The sequence below is a fragment of the Musa acuminata genome, chromosome BXJ3-2 (genome assembly GCF_036884655.1).
Source record: "Musa acuminata AAA Group cultivar baxijiao chromosome BXJ3-2, Cavendish_Baxijiao_AAA, whole genome shotgun sequence".
NCBI lineage: Eukaryota > Viridiplantae > Streptophyta > Magnoliopsida > Zingiberales > Musaceae > Musa > Musa acuminata.
Window position 1 is genome coordinate 31,412,201 of NC_088350.1, and position 15,918 is coordinate 31,428,118.

The 15,918-nt window shown below is 38.3% G+C and overlaps 1 protein-coding gene across 1 annotated transcript in view; it reads right to left on the minus strand.

The window, feature by feature from the left end:
* Positions 1–7,777, minus strand: part of LOC135631278 (uncharacterized) — a 29,077-nt gene extending 21,300 nt beyond the window's left edge. The window contains exons 1-3 of the mRNA XM_065138809.1: positions 6,683–7,777; positions 1,045–1,160; positions 164–372 (exon numbers count right to left, since the gene is read on the minus strand). Coding sequence (XP_064994881.1) covers positions 164–372; positions 1,045–1,160; positions 6,683–7,518 — 1,161 coding nt within the window. The 5' untranslated portion in view covers positions 7,519–7,777. The remainder of the gene's footprint in view (positions 1–163; positions 373–1,044; positions 1,161–6,682) is intronic.
* Between the last annotated feature and the right edge of the window lie 8,141 nt (positions 7,778–15,918).

A 15,918-nucleotide genomic window follows, 5' to 3' on the forward strand; every position in this document is an offset into this window, starting at 1 on the left:
TATTATAAAAAAGAAACTCAATAGTGATACTATAGTGTGATCTATAATGTAGACATTTCAGGTGGCACAACAGACTAGGCATATTACATCATGTATGATCAGATATTTTTGACTAAAGCATTGATCAACAACAAAAATAACACACAAAAACTTGAAAACTGACCTGTACACGACTCCAAAGTAAAGGAACAGCAACTTTGGCACAATTTCTAATCAAAACATTTGTCCAAAGTGGCTGATACGGAAATTCTAATAGAAGTGTATCAGTCTGTGTAGACAAGTTATGGTTGCTAACTATAAGGCTTTTAGGAACTGCATCATAAAGAGTCCCTGCAGCACCAGCATTTTCAGGACAACCGAAACTCTTTCCACCTGTACAAAAAAAAGCATTATACAGCACCCAGAAAATTCATGACATAGCAAACATCAGCACAAAAAAAGTCCAAAGCTAACATACAATCCAAAAGCACCAAATCAGAAAAGCTAAGAATGCAGATGAAGACACGTGATACATAAATATAATTTCCAAGGGGATAGGCAACACCATTTCCAAAGTAAAAAAGATTAAACATGTTTATCAAGGCATTTAAAAGCAAAGTAACTACCTAATGATCAAGGAACCATACAAAGACATGTTAAATGAGAAATTTCTAGTTAAGTTGTGTGCAGCATCATGTTGTTCAGTATGTTCCCACATATCCAAGCTATTGCAAAAGAAGCCATTGGTTACACAAAGTCATGAAAACCAAGCAAGCTGCATGCAGTTCAAAAATAAAGTCAATAAACAGTGCTTATTTAAGTAACAGAAATTAACCCAAACAAGCATGAGCAGTTCAAATACAAATAAATATTAATTAGCTACAAAGAACATACACATAACAAGATTTAAATACCAGAAGCCACTGTATATAGATCAGAACATGTAAAATAGAAATCTTGAATTGAATAGAGTGCCAAAAAAAATTGTGAGATATGACAGTCAGCATATACATAAAAAATACAAGTACAAATATCAAACACAAAGTTGGACAAACCATAACATACCATGAACAAAAACATGTGGGTCATCATGCCAGCTGAAAACTTCAATAGAAACACGCCCTCCTCCACCACCAGCCAAACCACTACCACCTGAAGCACTTATTTTGCCTGTGCCCCTCCTGCTCTTCAGAAAAAAATTAGTTAGATATTGCACAAATCATGAGGGTTTACTACTTTATTATATTCATCAAAGATGATTTGATAGTAAAGCACATTATCCAATAAAGGAACAAGAAAAACACTGCAAACATTTGTGGAACAGAATAGGCACTGATTGGCATGCATTTACATTGTTAAGCAACCAAAACATATTTGATCTCTTTTCTCCTCAGTTTCTGTACTAGTTCAACAAGAGTAAGTTCACTGTTCACATAGGCTGTATAACTAATGAAGCTAAAAGTTGCAAGTATACCAAAAGATTCTTCCCAAATTTCTATGTAAAATGCAAAACATTAACATAATTAACATAGTTTTTAACAGAGATCGCCAAGGCTCCTGTGCTGGAATCACTATATGTACATACATACAATTATGTAAAATTCACATATGCAAAAAGTCCATGGTTGTATGCCAAAATTGAATAGATATCCCTGCAATATAGGTATATGTAACTATATCAAACGATACAATAGCACATCATCAACACATAATGAGATGTATAACAGTTTACATATATTAACAAACTATAGTGTACCCACAAATGTTCTAAAACTTTTTCCACCTTATAACAGAAAGAGAAGATTGCATGTTAATTTTCTATTTTAAATGAACACATTAATGTAAATTTTGATCTCATTGTTTAGTCAAAAAATAATAGTAGAGCAGGTTTAGTCCAACAACCCATTAAAAGAACTTGCTAAATATACATATGCTCCTCCCCGAGCCAACCAGAAATGATTTCTTCTTCATACAAAATGAAAAGTGGAAAAGGACATGTTCATACACGCAACAGCAGCAAACTCATCAACAATGCACCAAATGAACAGCAGAACATTCACTTGTCATTGTTCGTGTTTATCTTTCCCCTTCCATATTTGTTCTTTCTTTTTCCTATCTGACTATACAAAGATAATCCATTTGATAAGGTAAATGCAAGCAAGGTTCGCCATACCGATGTGTACCGCCCGGTACGGGCGGTACGTACCGGTCCGAGAGGCGACCGGTACGCGGACCGCCCTCTACCGGGCGGTACACCAAAAAAAGCCTGTATCGGGCGGTAACGGTCGAAATTTCGACCGTTACCACCCGGTACCATTCGGTAACGGTCGATTTCGACCGTTACCGCCCGATACCACTCGGTAACGGTTGATTTCGACCGTTACCGCCCGATACCACTCGGTAACGGTCGAAATCGACCGTTACCACACTGTAGCAGTGCTACAGTGCTCCAACGGTCAAATTGACCGTTGGAGCCATTTCTCCTCCTATTTAAACTAATCTTCTCTCCCCTATTTCATTATACACTCTTAAACTCTCTCTCAAACATTTCTTTTCTCTCATAAACTCTATAAAACAACGATTTGTGAATTCAATCGAGGTAAATTTGGGAAGATTAAGAGGAAGAACTTTCTAATCAAGAGGTATGAGTCAAACTGCTCGAGGAACTACCGATACCCAACGGTCACACTCGTCCGCCCAACGTGCAAAGGCAAAGGGGAAGGCAATAGCATCAGTTGCATCGTTGGAAAGAATCGAGTCGGGCGACGAGACACCTTCACAATCACATTCTCTTTCTCGTTCGGTCCAGAGACATGACAGCAACACGGATAGCAGTGCCTCAACAGATGATGGCGGTGATACCGGGCAGTCGTTGGTCTCGTCTGCACAACTTAAGGGTGGTGAATGGACTGAGGAGCAATATTTTACACATGCCACTCAAGATTCAGATCATGAAACTCGACAAGGTACTGGTTAAGTTTATGCGCGGAAGGGAAAGGAGAAGGGGAAGGCAGTGGATGAATATGAACAAATGCGACAGAGCATACATGATATAGACACAGAAAGAGACTCATCGTATTCACAGCCATCGTATTATGAAGAATCATATGGGCAACAACAGTATGGTGATAGTTGGTCATCCTTCTCTGAGCAACAGCATGATACAGAACAACACCAATATATGCCTCAAGAGCTGCCTCGGACAAATATGATTTATGACGATCAATCTACGATCAGTATCACATTGATGCATCATTGGCATACGGTGTATCAATACACTATGTCATGGGATCAATTTCATGATTGGGTCCAACAAAAGTATCATATTGATATGTATCGGATCGAGGACCCCGATCCACCACCCGTGAAGGCCCGTCGTTCGTTTTGGTGGTAGAATTAACAATCAGGTATATCTAGATATATGATTATTTAATTCATTTGAATTTTAGAGTTTATATTGTAACAAAATAGTCTAACAATTCAACTGATTTTTCTATAGATATTTCAATCTATAACGAGCTGAAATACGAACCTCGAACAAGACTACCTCAAAGCCCGAAAAAGATATGTGATGCTATTTTTACCAAATTTACATTGATTTTGCTAAACTTATACTATTACTATATTTATTTGTAACTTGAAAACTCTATCCTAACTTTTTTTTTAATTTTCAGGTATTTTCGGAGGGATAAATCGGTGAAATCAGGTGTACCGAGCGGTACACCTCGGTATACCGCTCGGTACGCCGTACCGTACCATACCGAGCCAGCGTCGAAACGCCGGTACGGTACGGTTCGGCGAACCTTGAATGCAAGTTTCTTTCCCTTTTGTATTATTTTCAGAACTATGATCAGTTTGATTTATGAATTAAATAGAAAGCATATCCAACTATCCATTACTACAAACTTTCTTGAGACAACATTTTTCCTTTTCCTTTTCCTTTTCTTATGTTGGGTAAAAATATTTTGGAGAGATGAACTAAAAAATAAACAGAAGAACAAAATGAAGTTTTCCTTTGATGTTTAAAGATTAAAAAAATCTGGGAAAAAATAAGAATAACTTTCCAAACAATCTAGAAAAGAGTTTCCCAAATTATTTTGGTTTTCCTGCTTATCAAACATCAGATAAGAAGCTTTTCATGGGAAAACCATTCAATCGATTTCTCCACACAACCAAACAAAGTGGGTGATTCACTTTTGCACGTATCACAAACTTCCAGAAGGATGAGATTTCCATATTGTATGCAACCCATTTCTCTCTTTAGAATTGTAGCTAGATAGGAAAACAGAAAATGAATATACAATTTAAGCACTAAAGAGATGTTATATCTAGACTTAAGAGATTACCCAAGTATCACCAGTAGGTAAAAGCTATTCCCATCTTGCGCAAGGTGCGCATTTTTAAAATAATCGACATCTGAAGCATCTGCTTACATTTGCTTGAACTTGTCTCACATCCTTTTTGTGGTCTAATAAGACCTTTTGAGGCTTAGTGGGATGCATTGCAGTGCTTGGTGTCCCTTCTAAAATTGTTATTCCCTTCATCAACTAAAAAAGGATATGATTCCAACTTCGTTTCTCAGACAATCAATGCAAACGTGAAAATCTTTTGTAAGCCCAATAGATGATTTCTCAATTGCAAATGAGATTCTGAAAAAAAAAATTAATTATGTATTCAACAAAACTTATCTATGACTTTTTTGTATATTTAGGTCCTGTTGAAAAATATACATGACATCAGACTTGCACGTTTCACCACACCAAGAGTATAAGTTTAAGCCTCTATTTCACCACACCAAGAGTAGAAGTTTGAACTTGTATCAAAAAACTTCATATACATATTGAACAAAATTTAAGGCAGTTGCATTATTCAGCTTAAACAGCCAAACCAGACCAGATCAAGGTGAAGTGGACAAATATGAGCATCGACTTTAGAAAAAAAAATTGATTACAAAAGGTTAAGAAAAATAATGGTTCTTTATCCAATCTGGTTCCTTATTTTTTTCTTTCAAAACCAGATGAAACTATGCATTGCAACTGTCTACACATTTATGGTCAAAGCCCAAGCTAAAGTGACAAATCCAAGCTCCTTTATTCTTTTCATGGTCTGCACTGTCTATAAACTCTCACAACACAACCTCATCTTGAAAGTTAAGTTATATGAATAAAGATTAAACCAAAATAGAAGCCAAACAAAAACATAAAGGTTATGTTTTTGTAGTAAAAATTATTTGATCTCGTTTAACAAATCAATAAACTATAATCTATGATGAGTTTTTTCAATACTCCATAAAGAAACCAAATAACACCATGCACACATAAAAATGTATTGCAAACAACATGATGGCAGAAAACTAAAGAGCTCCCATGTCAAGAACCATGCCTATAGCCCAAGAAATTCATCTGACAGCATCTTTGGTTCAAAACTAACTCAAGCATGGAACTTCTACAAAACAAGGAACAATTGAAAGTTGAAACAAGTCAATTTAAACTTTTTAACACCTTAACCTTAGCAATTTGAACTTTGAAGATTAGATGAAAATAATGAATCACTCAGCTCTTCCCCCCTTTCCTCTCAGTTTTTTCCTAACCCTTTGTCTACCAGCAACAGGAAATCATGCAGTTAAGTCCCCAGGACTCAAATGAATCACTCTCTCATAGTTGTCCAATGTTTGTCCCAAGATTAGCAAAATGTGGACAATGATCAGCCAAATCTGATCCATAACATCGGATATTCATGAATTTGTCCCAAACTGAGATGAGATCAGCAAGTTTAGATCACCAAGATCATATAGAAATCAATGGAAATCAATGAATCCTATCTGACCTCGTATTGCTTTTAGTTTTCTGATGCTCTTTAAGAACGAAAATAGCATACTAGACCCCATTCAGAAAAATGGATTCTATCATTGTACATATTTAGAGCATTACTACCAACCATGGTTTGTTATACTGTCTGAAACGATACCGTATAGGCAGTGTGTATCAGTCCGACAGCTGACCAAAATGCAAACCATCCGGTACCGGGCAGTATAGCAATTAGGGGGTGTATCGAGCGATACACCTTTTGTACCAGACAAAATGGTCGAAATTTGACCGTTACCGACCTATGTCGATCAGTAATGGTTGAATTTCAACCAAAATCAATCAAGGTTCAGGTTGAGTTGGTTCCAACAGTCAATTTGACCATTGGACCCATTTGAATGCTTATTTAACCCGAACCCTCCCCTCTCTTTCTCACTCAGTCACTCTCTCTTTCTCACAAATTCTCACTCTTATTCAATATCAATGGAAGAACCGTTCAAAATGTGTATCGAAATTGCTCATCAATTTTCTGAAAAGAAAAATCCACCATCCCTTCCTTATTTGCATTTTTTATTGAAATAAAATTAAATTGGAATTTAGTTCTAATCAAAATACCCTAATTTAGGATTTTTCCTCATTTTTGCAATTTTTTGAAGATTTTCTAAGCATTTTTTCAAACTATTGACATGTTCCAATATTCTATGTGCCAATATGCCGATATAGATCGGTATCGCATCAGCCAAAGACCGACATGACCGATCGACATGAAATTACATTCCTTGCTACCAGCAACCAGATGAGTATAATTAACTCAAACAACATAGCACATGTGTAACTTACATAACCAATTAAAGTAATTAAATTAGAAATAAGCTAATTTGAATTTAGGGCCCACGTACATTTTTGCTGCGTTAATGAAGATGCTCCCACCCGAGCCTCCACCACCCAGGGAGCCACCCTCGCCACCATCAGCAGTAATACTTCCATTAACCTCAAGCGCATCCTTGACCAACAGGTAGACCCGCCCACCCCCTCCTCCCCCATAATCCTTCTCCCTGCTCGTTGAACCACCCTTGCTGCCATAGCTAACAGGCTCTGTGAGCGTCGACCACGAGTATGCATCCCCACCCCAGGAGTCCTCTTGGGTCTGACCCTCTTTCACCACGCAGCTCGCACCCCGGCCGCCATGCCCACCGCCATCCCCATTAATCCCGGCAGGGGACCCACTAGTCCGGGGCGGTGGATCCCCTGCCAGAGCCGTCGTATCAATGGCCGCACCATCAGCGAGGCTCATGTTGCCCGCCCCAACACGGACACCCCCAGCCACAATCTTGGCGTTGCGCCCGATCCTGACTTCCCCAGTAAGATTGACAACGATGGAGCACCCGGCGACGGGGCAGCTAAGCACAACATCCGGGTAAAGGACGAAGCTGCCATTCGCCTTAGCAAAGAAGTCGCTGGAGAGCTCCACGCTGGTGTGGAGCTCGCAGAGGGTGTCAAAGTCGCCGGTGCCGCCAAGGTCGGCCTCGCAAGAGGAGGACGGTGGGTCGGGCGGCGACGGTGGCGGTGCCGGCGGCGAGTAATCGTGCCACAGCGACTCGTAGTTCAAGATCGAGAACCGCTCCCCGCGATCCTCGAGAGCGAAAGCCAACCGGGAACTGCCGATCTCGGGAGAGACGAAAAGGGCGAAGAGAAGGAGGAGGAGGAGGACGCGAAGGAAATACGCGGCGGCCATGGGCGAGGGGAGGCGAAGCTCATCAGAACGGGGAGAAACCCTAGGGCCGTCGATCGGAGGGGGGGATTAGGGCATGAGAAGGCCCCTCAGCCCGAGGGTTGGAGTTCGGGGTTTCCTCCCCCTTTCCCCTTTCCCCTTCGCTCTTTCCTCGCTTGCTCGGCTAAATTCGGTGGGAGAGAACAGCGAGGAGCGCGACGCGAATCGCACGACGCGTTGGGGGTATCTTTTAAGGCCGCTGGCGAGAGAACTGAGGAAAAAGGAAGACAAGACACGAGTCGCGAGCAAAGAAAAGGAAACGACATTAAGAAGAAAAACGACGGTGAGGGTGTGTGGGTACGTGGATCCCGCCTCGTGATTCGCAATTAGTCGATCAGGACTATCTGGGTACGTGCCGCTGCAGGAGACTGTCTGATGATTCCGTCGCTTTTGGTGTTGGGATGTCAAAAGGAAGGCCTCCTGTTTTTACATGTTTGCCCATGACAAATTCCAAAATGATCTTTTTGTCCCTATGAATCTGTGGTTCTCTACCAAAGAAGATTCTCTCAATTTTTTTTTTTTTATGATGCTAATATTATTTCTTAAAATATATTTTCCTACAGGATTTTTTATAATTTCAATCACAATATATTCTATATATCAAAACATTAGTTTTGATAATTGTCAAAATTTTGACCAGTTGACAGTCTTAAAATCTTATTAAATAATATTTTAATTTTTAATTTCTTAAAATGAATCTTACATGATATCATTTGCAAGAAAAATAAAATATTGAAATTGAAAGTGCAAATGAGTAATTTCATTGTTGCATGGAATGGAGAGGAATGTGAAGAAAGATTGGGCTTAACTTGATGGCTGCTGTGTTTGTGTGTGTGTGTGCATTGTTCCCACCAAGAAATGGCTTGGGGCTGAAAGAGGCACCAGGTGTGCAGAATAAGAATTTATTGAGGCACTGACCTGGGGTTATGGCAAAGGGGAGAGAAATTGACATTTGATTGAGAAAGGAGGAGTGGGAGTTTGCCTTTGGAGGTTGAATTGACTCATGTCATGAGGATCTCAGTGTGATGGGCACAGCTTTAACCATTCTAGAGGATAGAAAGAGAAGGATAAGAAGAAAAAACAATGCTTACTAAGTCAAAAATGAAAAAGTGCATTAGAGAGAGATTATTAGTAATTGTAGGACCATTTGAAGGGATAAGATTAGCATGAGTTAGATAAGAAATCTAGAGGAGGTATGGAATGTCTTTTGAGTGTGTTTTGTTTATTCGGAGAAGATGGATGTTGCTATTCTTCTTCCATGGAAAGTGTGTTGCGTGTATTGTTGGCAACTCTATGTTACCTTTTTCTTTCCATAAAAACTTTATATTCTCTCAAAAACATGTGTATGATCATCTCGCAAAATTAGCTAATTAGCTTTAAACGAAATTAGCTAATTTTGATCACACAATCTCGCAAAATTAGCTAATTAGTTTGCACATCTATTTAGAGCTAATTATATATTACCTCTTATAGTTAGTTATCTTTAGTATCTCGATCTCTATAATTTAAAAAATTATATTGATATCTATATAATTATGAAAATTAAATATTTATGTTTATTTATCCTAACATCATCAGTTTTATTAACGAAAAATAAAAAATAAAATTTTAATTTAAATATTTAAATTTAAATTTTAAAAATTTAATTTTAACATTTCAGTTTTATCATTTTAATTTTAACAAATGATGTTGTCGCTTAGGGTCACGAATGACTATTGTGGATGAGAATAATAACGACCGGATATGAGAATTGTTTGACATATGTATCGCTAGTGAATGGTGAGTGTCGATGCTAATGTAGATGCTGAGTAGTTCTTTTATCACTCAACAATTGCATTGATTTTAATGCATATGCAAACGAACGAAACGATTACTTGTTAACTGCATCAACATCAACGTAAATATATAACAACTCTCACCTTTTATTATCGTTCTCCTTATCCATAATAACCACTTGTAGCATAATAATGTTATTATCCATCACCACCAATTAAAATATTAAAATTATTTTTTTATATTTTATTTTTATGTTTTCGTTGGTAAAACTGATGACATTATAGTAAATGGATCTAAATATTTTATTTTCATAATTATATAAATATTAATATAATTTTGTAAAATATAAAAATAAATATATTAAAAGGATAGATAACTACGTAAGATAATAAGATAATATGTAATTAGTCTCATCTTAGTTTTTAAGGAGGACAAAGTTATGCCAAAATAAAAAAATAAAATTATCTAAAAATAATAAAATTGACTTTAGATATGTCAATTTGCATAAGAAATCATACCTCCTACTAATTAATTTATTGATAAATATCTTCAGATATGTCAAATCTTGATGGTCTTTCATCTGAACCAGCTAATTCTGTGAGTACAGTGTGGTCAACTAAATTTAAATCCAGAAATGTATTCACTTACTAAACCGAATGGACTGTGCATGTACAAACACACAGAAAAGTCATACATAAGAGACAAAAAGAAGAAACATTTAGGTAAAATCTCAAATCAGGTATCACATCAATACTTAGTTAGAGAAACACTTTCCAGTTGATTAGTTGCTTCAATAGCTTATTGCCTTTAAACATGTTTAAGGGAAACAGTGTAACAGAATAGCTTCTTAATCACTGGGATCTTGTGAAGCTTTCTTGAGGCATGAGGGTTTTGTAGTTTGGCTTCAATTTAATCTTCTGTATACCAACTTGTTTAGCTAAATTTAGGTCTCCACTATTCTTGACAAATCTTGAGATAAGAAGAGGTCTACCAGTCCCATTCATAGGATATTTTGAGCAACAAGAGAACAGATCCCATTCCAAGCTAACAATTGGATCCATCAATATTAACTTTATGTTCAGTTGCATCTGATTAATCCTCAGTTGTTGGAATTAATGTTTTTTCGATAGTCAATTTAAGATGAATTAACTTGTAAAATAAGAACCCGAGTTGAAATTTTAAATTTGAGTATCTAACTCATCATCGTCATCGTTTGTTTTGATATTCTACTTAAATCATGTTTTAAGTTTCATCTACAAATTTAAATAGAAAAATATATTCGGATCGTATCTGAGTGTCTCGATAGATAGTTAATTATGTTTGTATTTTAATAAGATAAAAACTTTCTTCTAAAATATGTTAAAATCATATTATACCTATCTTCCACAGCATTAATCACTTACAACTTAATACCTTTGTTCTGTCACACTCTATTGCCTTTGCAGTGACAAATGTTTTCATGCTCAAGAGAACCTCATACACTGTGTCTTCATGGTGCATTCTTGGAAGTTACAGCATGAGGGATGCAGCCATCCTTCCATACATCAACCCCATGCCATTTCTAATTCTCCAGCATATTGCAAGTTACAGCATCTTTCCACTCTTCAGAAAACTCTACCAGATACATGATGGCTTGACTCTATTTTTGCACTCATGAACGTCATTAGAAAGTACTTAATTCAGTGTTTGGAGCTTAATCTTCAAAGTTCCTTCAATAAATGAGCTTCACGAATTAGCAACCATTTCTAAATGCATTGGCACCTTCATGCTTTTCTTCTAATGCTCGACCTCTTCTTCATGAGAGTCATGCGAGTGTTATAATCTCCTCCACTTATCAATAATCGTGATCTAATAATTGCTTGCCTCAATAAGTTCACCATCTCTAACCTGAACTATGATTTGAAATTGATTAAGGGTAATCAACATTTAATATGTAATGATGATTAACAATTAAGAGTAGTAAAGGACAATTATGCCTCATCAGCAAATCAATGAACAGCTAAAGGGGCAAAACAACTTTTCCACGCAAATGAGAATCTTTCTTTCATAAAGATTGAAGAAGCATTTCATTGAGAGAATCAAATGCAAGAATATTTTGAAGCAAACACAAAAGAGAAGAAAAACTATGTTACTGCATGCATGAAGAGAGGAGCGGTTCTAACACCACCAACATATGCCCACTACATGTGTAAGTGGGATTGGTAGCGGTTGACAGGAAGAGACGTGAGCACACATGGATTCGAGCATGCAGACTTTTCATGCAAGAGATCACCATGGGTGCTCACTCTCTTCTGTCAAACTCCCATCAAGCTCGTTCTCTCCTTGTAGAAAGCCTGCATGCATCAAGATCATCCATGGAGAAGGCCAAGCTGGTGAGAGACAGGAGGAATTGCCGGAACACCGTAGGGTTTGTGTGCTTGATAGAACACAGCAGGATTTGAAGGATTTATATAGAGGTGGGAAGTACCAGAGGGAACCTGTTTTGCACTTTGAATGGAATCAGTAGTCACTTGCTCTATCTGCCACTACTCTTATAATAAGCATTTTCTTTTTCTGCTCCTATCAAATCTCATCCTCATACCTGTAAAGCTTTCAGGTTGTGAAACCCTCCATCACCACTGCTCTCGCCTCCCTCTCAACCAATCAATCACCTTCCATTCCTTATATTTATATATTTCCAGTATTATGTATTCTATCTCTTCAGAATGATAAGATAAATATATTTATATCATAGACAACTCAGAGTGGATTGGAGCATCTGCTTGTTTATATCTTAACGCATATATATGAAGTGCAGCACCAAAGGGGATGGAATTAGGATGTCTCTTTCGAATAAAAGAAGCATGATTTCCATCTGTATCTGCTCATATTAGGAAGCAGTAATCTAACATCGCAAAGATGATTTCAGAAGAGGAATACATGCATGCATCACTGCTTGTGTCATTGGGATCCCATTCTACTTGTCTTTTGGTTCTTTTGGTTGATCTTTAAAATAGGAATATGTTCTTCGTGGATCTAATAAGCACTCCACCTGTGATGTTTCAGTGTGTGAGGGTCATTTGCTTTACTTTATAAAAACATTATTTAGCTGACAAATACCTAAGAAAGAATTATAATGCATTTCTAGCAGATGAAAAAAAGAGAGAGAATGGGGGTTGGGTTCTATTAAGAGTAAAATTGATGTAGTAATTATCAGTGTCAGCAAAAAGAAACTTCAGCAAAGACTTTCAGACCCAACCTACTGATACACAGTTTCATTAAAAAAATTGCTCTATCTTTAATCTCAGTTTATAAATATTAAAACAAAAATAACACCGGGAAATTACAAACTAGGAAAATTTTCAATGCTATAGACTAGATTTGAGAACCAAGATGTAAAACTAGATTCCATCATTATAACTACAAGAACTAGACTTGGAATAATGATTTCATACCCCTCAGATTAAAATGTAAAAAACTAATGCAAGTGATGTTTCCCAGCTGCAAACATGGAAGAATAGAACATTGCAAAAACAATATGAACCAAAATGCTAGAAATAGAGCTTTGTGAACATGCCCACCCCTTAAAGTAGGTACTAGATGAAGTAGAAAAGCATCTTATAAAATACAGTCTCGACAGACTTGTCTCTGTCATTCAAATCATCTTGATTTCTCTCTTCTGATGGTCAAGCAATTTTTATGAGAATGCAAGGGCTATCATTTTCCAATTCCCTAAATATAAGGCAAAGTGAAATCCAAGAGCATAGTTGCTGTCAGCACACCTATAAGCCCCTTTGACCCTTCCACCCTTCAAATTAGAAAGAATGAAAAAAACAAAGAATCAATGAGAGAAAACCAATGGCAAAAACAACATTCCAATGTCAGAATGTTTGAGCATAGAAAACATGCTAATAAGCCACTCAGCTACTCAATTTCAGGTCATTCTTACAATATAATAAACTTATCTGCATCAAAGCACCTACACCACCGAAAGTACTCGCTAATAAACAGGCAAGCATCACATGAATACATCTAAAGCTCGGATGAAGTATTCAATTGATATCAGTAAAATTGTTCATCTTGTTCACAAGAGAACTACTTCAACATTTTCAAACTTGAATAAGTCGGCAAATAACTATGGTTAACAAGCATATCTATACATTTTATAGTAAAAAGCTACAAGAAACTTCAAGTATAACCACACTTTTAAGTCGTCCACAGTGGCAACCATGCAATTTCATAATGTTACAGTAACTTGTATTATGTAGTATATCAAACTGCATATGGAAGAGGCTGTGAATAAGATATTATTACTACCAGTAACTAAACTAAGCAAGATGGTAATTACAAAGTGGCCGATCTCAATGATTCTCCTGGCATCTAAGCAATATTTATGTATCCAGAAATGGTACAATCATAATAAAACAACAAAACCAAGAAGCTCAAACCACCAATTAGAATCCAAGTTTCAAAGCTTGAACTCATGGTGGAGCAATACAAAGCTAACTAATATATTACATTGACAAGTTAAACAAAAGAAGTTCATTAAAAGATGCAACCAGGCAAGATCAATTTTCGCCGATGAAATTGTTATGAATTAATTGATCAAACTAGTACCAAAAACCACAGAAGAAATGTGAAGATCATAAACATCCAATCTAGTGAACATGACACAATAAAATATGCTAGACCAATGACATCTACCAAAACGAAGTCATTCATTTTCATTCTTAGAGAAAAAAAAAGAACCAACGTCAACCTCAGAGTGCCCTGGTTGGTCATTTAGCAATAAACAGAACATGATGTAGGAAGCCAAAAAAACACCAAGGTTAAAGTTTAGACATAGTGAACAGAAACGAAGTACCAAGGAAGAAAACCATTACCAACGAATAATAAGAGAAGTGCTCAGCATAATCCATTAAAGAAAAGAACATAAAGAAACACTAAAATTCTCCACAAGACAAGACAACATAGGACTTTCCATTTTTTACATTAATAGAAAACAGAAACAAGTTTCAGGTGAATGATTAAAGCAGTCATGAAACACTAACATTTTGACTGAGCCACCTATATTCTTCAACCATAAACTAGCATCCAGCAAAAGCTTCAACTACTCATTCAATGGCTTCTCCTCTCCAACTTACCTTTGGGTCTCGTCCCTAATTGGGGCTTGCTTACACGAGACCTTTTTCCATTTCTCCAGGGACAGTTCTGAGCAGCCATGACACCAAAAACAATCGCTGTCTTGCCAGGAGATTGCGAGGAACCATCTTCATTGGTCAGTTTCTTGGTGTCAATCGCGCCTTTATCTGGATCCTCAGGAAGCTTTCTCTTTTGGCTACTGCCCACCTTCTTCCCAGATTGTCTTTGCTGTTTCAATAAAGACCGCTTCTTCCTCTCCGCCTCCATTGTCTCCTCATATGTCGATCTAGATGATACATTCTTCTCACTAGCCTCGCTTACAGGTGTTTGCTTGTTGATGTCAACCGCGCCTTGCTCTGGATCCTCAGAAACCTTTCTCTTTTGGCTATCGCACACCTTCTTTCCAGATTGTGACGGCTGTTCTATCTCACCAAATTCACTTACAATGGTTGCAGATTCAACAGTAGCTCCATAAGCGTTGAGGTCACGCGAGTTCGACCCGCTTTCGTCTTCCTTTGTTGATTCTCCATCCAAATTCTCGGCCTGGGTAACTGAAGCACATTGAAAGTGCCCCTCTTCGGTCGATTTGTTGGCACCACAGCCAGGAGGGAAGATCCGGATGCGCGAAGCAGTGTTCTTCCGCGAATCACGATCGCGCTTCTCGGGAAGGGATAGCTCCTCAGCACCAGACGCCTCCGTCTCATCCAAACCCCCCTGCGAAGGCTCCGACGCGCCCGTCCCATCAGACACCGGCCCTCGTTCCGCAGGCGCGATATCCGGCGAGGAGCCCTCGTCCAGCCCCCCCTCGTCGGTGGCGGAGCTGGAACCGGAGGGGTACCCGGCCGATGGGCTGCATCCCGGCGGGAATGTCCGGACAGCGTAGGCCTGCAGTCGCCGCCACTTGGGGCCGCGGCTGGTGTGCTTGGTTCCCATGCGGGAGTGGCGACGAGTATTCTAGGGATTTGACCTGGATCGATTTGGGAGTTTCTGTAGCAGGTGATGATAGCTTGCGGTCTAGGCCGGCCCAAAACCAGGCAAATTGGGAATAGCTCATCATTGTGGTCTAGACCGGCCCATTACCGGGCGACTCGAAAATAAATCGTTATTGCCGGCTAGCCCGGGTCAAGATTATCTATTTATCGGGCTAAGCCGGCCCAAATCTGGGTGAATTGTGAATAACTGGGTCGAGTTGACCGTCGCCGAAACGTACTCGATCACACGACATTATCGTCATTGACCAACAGTAACTCCACAACCGGAGTTTTTGCTGCGTTGACTTTGAATATTTATCCTCTTTTTACTCGAAACCAACCAACACAACTCGGTGCGGCACAAGTGGATCTAAAAGAAAATGACGAGAATAGAGGATCTCGTCGAATGAGAGATCTGAGAAGGATGAATGCACCGAGTGTTTCTATTTCGATCTATATATAGACACGAAATCTGTGACTCCCATGTCTTCTCGCA